Source organism: Pinus tabuliformis, chromosome 9 (assembly GCF_031772625.1).
Source record: "Pinus tabuliformis cultivar Carrire ecotype Pingquan chromosome 9, CPIR1, whole genome shotgun sequence".
Classification (NCBI taxonomy): Eukaryota; Viridiplantae; Streptophyta; class Pinopsida; order Pinales; family Pinaceae; genus Pinus; species Pinus tabuliformis.
This window is the reverse complement of record NC_142307.1, coordinates 522,921,350-522,932,833: the sequence shown is the minus strand read 5'-3', so window position 1 is coordinate 522,932,833 and position 11,484 is coordinate 522,921,350. Positions and strand designations below refer to the sequence as shown.

Sequence of the window (11,484 nt, the reverse complement as noted above, 5' to 3'; positions counted from 1 at the left end):
CTAAAAAAATCTAACGATAAAAGTGCGTTTAAATTGTTTTTTTATGGTTGAAATAGGCTGAGCATCATCAAAATCCCTTGAACACCCGTTCAAATACGGAAGCTTTACTGCTGTAACCCAATTTCTCAAAAATCATTAAACTGCTCATTTTAAAAATAAATATAATTTTTCGTTAGATCCATTTGTTTAATATAATTTGTTGTTAGATCCATTTGTTTTAGACCTAGAAACTAAAGCTAAAAGCATCGTGATTTTCCCTCTGAATAACGGAACATGTTTTTAAACACACGGATAATACACCAACATTATTTAACCGTGGGCCTACTGTCACTCAATACAGTCCAGAATTAATGGTCTCCATTCGGAGACATGCCTAACCCTATTGTTACAGCGGATTAATATGGCTCCGAATAAGCCTCCGCATACAGAAGTGAATATACAACGGTCTGGAATATACAAATTATACAAAACAGTTGGAGAAGGAGCAAATCCTCTCGCCAAAAAATGGCGCCGCGGGGTGCTGCCATCCATTCGTTGGAATCACAGTTACTGCCCTTTCTTCTGCTTCTGGGTTTTGTTTTCCAGCTTCCTCAGTAAGCAGGAACCTCTCAAGATCTCCTATTCCCAGTGGCGACACTAGGATTGGAGATAACAAAGGAATTGGGCTCCTGCAAGAGAATCCCATCAAATCCGGGGACAACCTTTTCAACTGCATTTTAGCCGGCGCCCGCTTCTGCAATCGGCTAAGAGACCGCCGCTGGGGTTGAGAGACCAAGGATCGAACCTCAACCACATCTTCATCAGGTCTCTTGGTCGATTCAAACGACTTTTCCAGCACAAATTCAACAGCAGCACCGCCACTTTGGCTGGCAGCCATTTCTCCTGACTTTTTCACAACACCACCAGACATTTTGCTCGGCAGAAGGCGCCTATTCGAATCCCCTTGCTTATGAGAAAAGTATCGACCCTTTGTTACCACAACTAATTGCCTGGAACAGCTCAACAACTTGCAGATTCGACTATATAATGCTTTTCTTTCTGAAAAAAAACTTGCAGATTCGATTATGGAAATAGGGGTTTATATAGAGAGATGGGGAATTGGGATTCGGGAACAGATTGCAAAGTATATTTGGTATTACAATAAAACAAGAGGTCTAGAAGAGTGGCGAAGAAGGGAGGGATCCACGTCAAAGAAAGTTCGATGTGGCGCTGGTCATGTGACGGCGGTCTCGGCCGGGGTTCGTAGATCTGATCCGCACAAATTGTTGTGGAATTTATTACAGAAATGTATTATTGGAAACGACAATTAAAACTATGGGTAATTGCCAATGAAAGCATTTCTATGGTCTAAGAGGTCTCATACCCTCGGAGTGAATCGCAGGGTCAAAGAGTATCACCGGAAAGCAAGACTTGGCGTGCCATGTTGGATATCCCCTTTGCTCTCTGGGTTAAAGATCCAAATGAGCCACGATTAAATTGTGTAAAACATAAATATTGAAATAATTATTTTGAATATTGATTATGATAGGGGTGGGGTGATAAGAATGGATATGTGGAATGATTGGATCGTTTTGTCGTTATAACCATGTGTTATATATTCAATAATTTCATCTCAACCTCATGTACATAGTTATTCTACTTTATTTATTAATTTGTGATGGTTGGAAATAGTGACAGGGGTGAATCACTAATTTTTTCCAATTGTTAAATTTATGAGTAAGGATTTTTCACAATTACAAATATAGAAATAAATAATAAGGATTTTGTTATAAATAATTGAGGACACCAATTCTTTTTTTACTAAATTTGAGTACAATGATATTTGCGGGCATTAATTCTCTAATCTTGCAGGCTCCAACCTGTTGCCAAGCACCAATTTGGACTTTTTGAATATCCGACCTCTAGGGCTCCAACCCTATCCCTTTTTTATTTTGAGGCTTCAACCCCGAGGGCCCCAACCCCTCACTTTTCTTGATAAAGATAGATTAGTCACAAATCTTGTTTTGCTCTTCACATCTCTGTTTGCTTCAACGGAGTACAACCAGATCTGTCTCCTAGTGCTATAGGACTTTCTCTTACACTCATGATCTGAGGTTTCCTTCACACCTTTATGCGCTAGTAATTTTGATGGAAATAATACTGAGAGGGGGGTGAATTAGTATTATCAGATTAATAATTTTATTTCCCAAACAGATTTATATACGCTACTTTAGTGAAGTGAACTAGCGTCTACACGCGACTGTACTTAAAAAAACAACGTATATGTAGAGAACTTGTGATTTAGACAATTTTTCATGTGTTGAGCTTAAACCAGTATATCACAGATTTATTAGACAATGCAGTAAAAACTGAATAAAGCATCACACATAAGCAACACACATGAACACCAAGATTTAAGGTGGAAACCAATGTGGGTAAAAACCACTTACTGTTGTCATCTCTGTCTTCTTTTAATAATAAGAAAATCTATTTACAATATTGTACTCGTGCAGACTGATACCAGTACGCAGGCTTCTACCTATAGAAGGTTACAACCTTCTCTCGTTCTCCAGCTTTTACTGGAAGGGAGCTATAACCCCCTAGTTTTTGTACTAGCCAATATATTTACTAGTACATAGGTGCCAGCCTATAGAAAACTCCACTCTTCCACCAGGGACCACGTTTCATGAATTTTCAGACTGGATACTCCTGGATCACAACACCACAATCTGAAGGCCACGTTTCATCAAATTTTCATATTGGACCCATCAAAGCTTTTAAACTTGAACTGCATCAACCAATATTCAGTTAATCTGAACAATCAGATCACTGACACCAGAACATTGTACTGAACCCAGAACCGTGCATCATCATTCAACTGTAACCTCAAAAATCATGCATTATAATGTATACACTACTTGGCTGCACCCAAACTATGTATACGCTACTTTCGTTAATTGAATCTGCGTATACCTTCAAAATTACTGAAAACATAAACTTTTGAATCAAGTCTATACCAACTATCAATACACTGAATATCTACTGTCAACTATCAGAGCTTTACACAGGTAGGGACAGAGATCACTTCTTCTCACTTATATAATCAATCAATCAAATGCCATCCTCCTTATGTATTCAATTTTTCCATTCAGATCTAAGAAGACTTCATTGACAGACAACAGTAAAATAACAGAATTTGATCATATAGTTTAGTCAAATCTGAAAAAGAAGCTTTTCTTTTGTATACGCTACTTGAAAAAAATCGAACTTGCATGTATAAGATTTTTGGACAAAGTGAACCAGCATATACCTCTTTTTCTTCATTCTTTGGAGTCTGATCTGTAATCCTTTGTTGTTGACCTGCCGCACTATAAACTATCATCTGAGTGAGTTGCCATCAAGGACAATATCTGTATCATAATGCCAACAATCTCCCCCTTTGGACTTGATGGCAACAACAACACCAAGACACTCTCCCCCTTTGACATCAAGGGCAAAGGGCAGACCAAGATATTCTCTCTCTTTGACATACATTACGCTGTCCATGCTCCCCCTGAGTACATGCTGAATTCACTGATTGAGCTACCCTTTGTTCATGCTGAGATGCACTGAAACTGTCCATGCTCCCCCTGAGCACATGTAGAGTCTGCAAAATTATTCTCCAAAAGAATAACATGACTCTATAACTCAACTATGTAAGTATGACCTTCCTATCACCAATGACTTATATATACATCCATCTCCCAACCAAGTGGGGATATACCAAATTTGACTCATCCACCCAACCAAGTGGAGATATACCAATTGTTTATACATGACAGAAATAATAAATATTACATCATCCATCCAATGCAAAGTGGGGATACAAATTACATCATTTGTCCAAGAGGACTCATTCAAATGTATGAGAAGACATATCACACCTTATACTTTTTACATGACTTAAGCAAAAAATGGTATAAATATCTGAAGCCATAGCTGGACTCAGCAACCATAATGCCAACAATGCTGAATGTATGTGAAGGCTAATGCTCCCCCTAAACTTGTGCTACTTGTGCATTGTTAACAAGTCAATGATCAAGGCATCTTTGTCAGTCAGATAAAAATTAATGAACAAAGCATATCGATAGACAATAATCATCAATATTAGACAGAGCACCCATATCAGAGCCTGCACCACTGTTTTTCCTATCTGAAAAACATATACGCTCCTTGACCCACAGAAACCTGCATGTGTACGCAACTATACTTCATGAAACACGCGTATAATAACCTTTCTCTGAAAAATTTGGATTTAATATTAAGATGATGCAGCAACTACTCCTAACTTTTGTCTGAGATATTCAAATGTTTCTCTAGGCAGAGGTTTAGTAAATATATCAGCAACCTGTTCTTTAGAGGGAACATACTCCAAATTGACCTTTTGTTCAAGCACTTGTTCACGTAGAAAATGGTACTTGTTGGGTATGTGCTTGGTCTTGGAGTGCATGACTGGATTCTTTGAAATACTGATGGCACTTGTATTATCACATATAATGGAGATGGGTGGAGTACATGTGATTTGAATGTCTTGCAAAGTTTGCATCATCCACAGTAGTTGTGTGCAGCAAATGCAGCAGCCACATATTCTTCTTCAGCGGTAGATAAAGCAATTGAACTTTGTTTCTTGCTGAACCAAGACACTAACTTGGAACCCATATAGAATGCACCACCAATAGTGCTTTTTCTATCATCAACACTTCCTACCCAATCTGCATCTGTATATGCATGAAGAGTAAGATCTGCATCTCTAGGCTACCATAAACCAATGTCCTGAGTTCCTTGAAAATATTTGAAAATTATTTTGACTACCTGAAGGTGTGATTCCTTTGGATTTTCTTGGAATCGTCCAACTATTTCTACTACATGCATGATGTCAGGTCAGGTATCTATTAGATAAAGCAGACTGCCAATCATGGATCTGTAAGTTGGTTGATGTACTACTATTGATTCATCATTTGAGCTGAGACTACATCCTGTTTTTTTTTTCTCGGCAAAGCTAGCTAATCTATTATATTATATACAGAGAACATTACATTCAAAAAAGCAGGCTACCCAGGGCCGACAGTGGCGCCTTGGGTAGCTGTACTTGACTCTGAATTCGCCCTCGCAGGGGCAGCACTTCCAGTTTGTACCAAAACACATGACACAGAGATGTTCCCAGGTAGCAAAAAAACGGCCCACGCAGGGGCATCCAACAAAACGACGCATAACAGACTTTGCCAGGCCTACTTCCCTTACTATAATAAACGTGAACGTGAACAAGAACAGAATGGACACAAACATAGATATTTAGCATAATCCAGAAACCAACCGAGACCCCAAACCTATACCAGACCTGAGAGAGAGAAATGTATGCCAGTGAGTGCCTCTGGGAATTAATCTTCAGGTTCTTCCTCAATAATTCTGCACCAGCCTTGGCCTTCTGGGATGCCTGCCCACATTGCCATAGGATCCTGCACGGGGGCCGGCATCTCTTGCTCTTGAGGTCGGGCAGGGGCTTGCTGAAGCTCCTTCTCTGAAATACCCTCGGCATTTGTTGGCTGCACCACCGGGCGTTTCTCCCTATTGCCCTCTGGAAGTACCTCAGCGGAGACCGGTTGCGTTTCTTCTGCATTCTCCTCAGGAACCTTTGTAAAAAGAACTGAGATGTGGGCGTTAATGCCAGCATTATCCCGCGAGCTGCCCAGGGTAAAAATGACTGAGCCGAACGCTGGAAGCATGGGCGCTCCATCATTGGAGCTGCCGGCCTCCAAAAACTGACTGGCTGGAATTGGTGTGGCTCCCGCCCTTCTGTAGCAATAGCAGCAGCAACAGTGATGATGGACATCCGCTGCAGGGGGACGCGAAGACTGACCACGCCCAGTGCCTCTTCTACACGGCATTCTGTCACGCAATCGCGCCATGGTTTCAACGACGCCCTCAGCTTGTTCCAGAGCAGTGCTTGAGGGCCTGTTGTTACTGCGTTCACCCCCAATTGAGTGTTGTCCCCAAATTGACGCGAGGCAGAGCTCAGCTGTACATAAACAAAGCCCAGAATAAACAAACAGGGACCAAACCTCTTCCGAATGAATGACTTCGCTCTCAGCATCAATGGCTCGACACTTTCCCTCAGAGATCTGAGTAGCTTGCTCGGCACTCTGAGCCCATAACTGCAACATTCCATCCCACTTAAACCAGCTGACATTCCCTCGGATTTTGTCCGCATTGAATGCTCTCTGCAGGCTCGCCATCATTCCCAGCTACCTCCTTACGGATTCCGCTTTGCTTCTCCCTTCTTAACGTCTCGGCGGCGAGGGGCATTAAAGCCCTTTGTCCATCACGTGGCGGCACATGCTGGGCATGTGGCTCCCCATGTCCTGGCTCGATGACACCCGCATCCAGGGGAGACTACATCCTGTTACCATTGTGGTACATACAGATTTAGAATCTTCTATTCCGTACCTTTTCAAGATCTATTTGAGATATTTGGTTTGTGACAGAAAAATACCATCTTTATTTTGTTGAACTTGTAGATCAAGAAAATAGGTAATTTCACCAAGCAATGACATTTCAAATTCTTGCTGCATTACTGAAGCAAAATTCTGACTCATGGATTCTTCATTGCTACCAAAAATGATATCATCAACATAAACAATAATAACTAACAATTTATCAGTTTCAATCTTTGTATATAGATTGCTATCTGTTGAACCTTTTGTAAAACCTTGTTGGTGTAGATATTTGTCAAGGCGATAATACCAGGTCCTTGGAGTTTGTTTCAGACCATAGAGAGCCTTTTTGAGTCTGCATACAAGTTTTGCATCATTTCCAAGAATGAATCCTTCTGGTTGTTCAATATAAACTTCTTTCTTTAAATCTCCATTAAGGAAGGCTAATTTTACATCCATTTGGTATACTTTGAATTTCTGAAAGCTAGAAAGAGAAAGAAACATCCTTATGGCTTCAAGTCTGGCAACAGGTGCAAAGGTTTCTTCAAAATCCATACCTTCTTATTGAGCATATCCTTTACAAACAAGTGTGGCGTTGTTTTTAATGACTTCTCCATTTTCATTCAGCTTGTTTTTGAATATCCATTTAATTCTTATAACATTTTTATCATGAGCTCTAGGAACTAATTCCCAAGTATCATTCTTTTCAATTTGCTCAAGTTATTCACCCATGGCCTTTACCCAACATTCATTTTTTCATGCTTCATTTACATTTTGAGGTTCGATGGAAGATAGTAATGCTAGATAGCTTGAGGTCCCTATAATAGTTCTTCTTGTCTATACACCTGCTTCTTTTTCCCCTAAAATTTGAGTTTCTGGATGATTTTTCTGAACATACCTAAACAAAGTCTTTTCTTCTACCATTATCTCTTCTTCTGGTGCTTCATTGGTTTCTTCTTCAATATCATTTTGATTTGATGTGAGAAAATAATCCCCATCTTCTTCATTTTCATAATCTTCTGTTGATTTTATCTGTTTTGGATTTTTGCATGCTTCATCAACTACAACATCAATGCTTTCAACAATTTTCCCAAGTCTTTTATTATAACATTTATATCCTTTACTTCTGGAGGAATAACCAAGAAGAATACCTTCATCTGCTTTGAGTTCAAACTTACCAAGTTTTTCATCAGTCCTTTTGATAAAACATTTTCTTCCAAAAACTTTGAAGTATTTTACAATAGGAGTCTTGCCATACCAAAGTTCATGTGGAGTTTGAGTGCTATTTATCCGAATATTTTCTTAGTTGAAAATAGTTACGGAAGCGAATGCAACTTCACCCCAGAAGGTTGCAGGAGTTCCAGATTCATCTAGCATAGCTCGAGCCATTTTTTGAACAGTTCTGTTTATTCTTTCTACCACACCATTTTGCTGAGGAGTCCTTATGGTGGAGAATTTCATTTTTATTCCATGTTGTTCATAAAAGTAAAAGAATTCATCTGAAGTAAATTCCCCTCCTCGATTAGATCTGAGGCATTTGATTTTTCGATCTGATTCATTTTCAACAAAAGCTTCGAAGGCTTGGAACTTTTCAAATGCTTCATCTTTATGCTTTAGAAGACCTATCCAACACATTCTGGAAAAATCATCAATGAACAAAATAAAGTATTCTTCTCCACGAGGTGACTTTTTCTTTGATGGTCCACATAAATCAGTATGGACAAGTTCAAGAGGCTTACTAACTAACCCTTCTTTTTCCATGAAGTGAACTCTGGTTTGCTTACCAAATTGACATGGTTTGCATATTGTATTTTTAGGGATGCTGATATCTGAAAGATTACGAACAACCTTGAATCTACATGCTTTTCTTATTTAAGAAAAGCTTAGATGTCCTGATCTTCTATGCCACAGCTAGTTTTCATCATTTTTTCTTAGATAGCATTGTTCTTGTCCTCCCTTGAGTATGTATAAGTTGTTTGGAGTTCTTGTACCTTTGATCACGGTCTCTCCTGTATCAAGCTCATGAACAACACATCCGTTTGATCGAAACACCACTTCATTTCCTTGATCACACATTTGACTGACACTCAACAGGTTATGGTTTAAACTATCTACATACATAACATTTCTAGCTTTAACCTTTTCTTTCAAGAAAATAGAGCCTTTACCTTTTATGACAGCAGGAGTGTCATTTCCAAATGAGACATTATTTTCCTTTTCTGAGGTATTATATGAGTGAAGTTTTTCTGTCACTTGTCATGTGTTTGGAGCATCCACTGTCGATGTACCACTACTTTTCTTGTCCTTCTGCATACAAGGCTATACCACATCTTTCTGTTTGAGATTCTTTCCTTCTCTATATCTTGGGATTTAATGGTTTTTGCTCCTTTTGAGATGTTTGCCGAAATTTTCTCCTGCATTCAGATTCTTCATGACCAAAGTTGTTACAGATTGAGCATTCTATTACATTTTCAAGAGGAGAAAAGTTATTATAGGAACTTCTCTTGATCCCTGTTACATTCCTTCGATTTCGTGCTTCTCTAATCATGATGGTTTTGTAAGCAACACATTGAGTAGCTTTGTGCCCAAAATTATGGCATGAAAAACATTGCCCATTAAAGAAGTTCTTGCGACTATCGAATCTATTAACCTGATGATTGTAGTTTCTATTGATATTCATCTTTGGGGCAAATTGAGTATGATTTTCCTGAGGTTGGTTGTGGCTTCTCTATGATTTACCTAGTGATCAGCTCTATGCCTTTGTTGACGATTGTCATACTGCTCACTGGTCTTTGCTGCATCAAGATAGCTTTTGGTGGAGGTTGACAGCTTCTGCGATTGAGATGCTTCTTCAGTATATCCAAGACCTGTCTTTATCAGAGGAGAACGCTGAAATTTGATAATTTCATTTAAAGTTTCTGATCCTTTAGCAAATCTGAGATTGTGAGATTTCGTTTTTTCAAGATCCTTTCTTAGACCCACAATTTCACATTCTAGTTTTTCATTGTGTTTTCCCCTTTCAGCAAGTTGGTATGTCAAGGTATCTATAATCATATTCTTTTCTTCTAAACAAATTTTGAGTTTAGATATTTCTTGATGGAGGTCTTCCTCTTATAAAGCATCCTAAAAATTATCATCTTCATAAGCCATGAGAAGTATATAATCATCACTATTAGATAAACCATCACTATCCTCTTCTAAACTATCCCAAAAATCATTGCTATCATAAGCCATGAGAACTCTGTAATCTTGTCTAGTTTCATCTTCATCACTACTAGATAACCCATCGCTATCTTTATGAGTATAGTAACTTCTTTTATTCACAACTTGTTTTCTATTCCATTTTTCATATTCCTTTCCTTTTTCATATTTATATTTATGAGGACATCTGGCAGCATAATGACCGACTCTGCCACAAGCAAAGCATTTGAAGAGTAGCTTACCTCTAAACCTTCTGGAACCCCATTGAAGCTTCTTGACAAAGTTTACCTCATCTTCTTCTTCTGAAATATGTCCTGATTCATTGTGTTCTTCCTTTCATTTTGCTGAAGCTTTAAATGCAGCTTCTCTCATATTTGATGGTCCTCCTTTTCTCATCTCAAAGGCAATTAAGATTCCATGAAGCTGTGTCATAGTGATATTCTGCAGATCCTGTTTTTTTCTATGGAAGACACTTTTGATTCAAATTTAGCAGACAATGATTTCAAAACTTTCTCAACTAAGGTAACTTCCTTTATTTCTTCACCCAGATTCTTCATACAATTAACAACCTCATCTATACGTAAGAAGTAACTAGCTATACTTTCATCACTATGCATCTTAAGAGTTTCATTTTGAATTCTGAGAGTTTGAAGCTTAGCATGTTTTACCTGAGAGTCTCCTTCGTAGCTCAGAACGATTTGGTTTCATATTTCTTTGGTTGATTTAAGCTGCATGACTTTGAAAAACTTTGATTGTGACAGACTTCCCAATAAAGTATTGACAGTTTTGGCATTGGTTTCATATTGTTTTTTACCTGTCGCATCTGTAGGAATTGTTGTTGGAAATGTATATCCTCCTTTCACAATTTCCCAAACATCTGTTCCAAGCAATTGTAGATAGGATATGGTTCTTATTTTCCAATAAACAAAGTTGCTTCTATCGAAGATTGGCAGTCTGATGGATCCCATGCTTTCTTGATTATTCATGTTGATGGATCTCCCTTCAAGCAATCAAGCTTCTTCTAAAGGACCCGCTTTGATACCAATTGTTGGAAATAATACTGAGAGGGGGGTGAATCAGTATTATTAGATTAATAATTTTATTTCCCAAACAAATTTATATATGCTACTTCAGTGAAGTGAACTAGCGTGCACATGCGACTGTACTTAAAGAAACCAGCGTATGCAGAGAACTTGTGATTTAGACAATTTATCATGTGTTGAGCTTAAACCAGTATATCATAGATTTATTAGACAATGCAGTAAAAGCTGAATAAAGCATCACACATAAGCAACACACATGAACACCAAGATTTAAGGTGGAAACCTAATGTGGGTAAAATCCACCTGCTGTTGTCATCATTGTCTTCTTTTAATAATAAGAAAATTTGTTTACAATTTTGTACTGGTGCAGACTCATACTAGTACGCATGCTTCTACCTATAGAAGGTTACAACCTTCTCTCATTCTCCAGATTCTACTGGAAGGGAGCTACAACCCCCTAGCTCTTGTACTAGCCAATATGTTTACTGGTACGTAGGTGCCAGTCTACAGAAAACTCCACTCTTCCACCAGGGACCACGTTTCATGAATTTTCAAACTGGATACTCCTGGATCACAACACCACAATCTGAAGGCCATGTTTCATCAAATTTTCACATTGGACCCATCAAAGCTTTTAAACTTGAACTGCATCAACCAATATTTAGTTAATCTAAACAATCAGATCATTAACACCAGAATATTGTATTGAATCCAGAACCGTGCATCATCATTCAACTGTAACCTCAAAAATCATGTATTGGAATGTATATGCTACTTGGCTGCACCTAAAC

At 38.5% G+C, this 11,484-nt stretch overlaps 1 protein-coding gene across 1 annotated transcript; it reads right to left on the bottom strand.

Moving 5' to 3' along the window:
- Nucleotides 1–291: 291 nt before the first annotated feature.
- LOC149149509 (uncharacterized) lies at nucleotides 292–1,336 on the bottom strand. Its single transcript, XM_089441233.1, has one exon. It carries the CDS (start codon nucleotides 908–910, stop codon nucleotides 461–463), a length of 450 nt encoding a protein of 149 aa, XP_089297359.1. The 5' UTR covers nucleotides 911–1,336; the 3' UTR covers nucleotides 292–460.
- Nucleotides 1,337–11,484: the final 10,148 nt, after the last annotated feature.

Coding starts and splice junctions, on each gene's coding strand:
- LOC149149509 (XM_089441233.1), bottom strand. CDS start 910: ATGTCTGGTGGTGTTGTGAAAAAGTCAGGAGAAATGGCTGCCAGCCAA.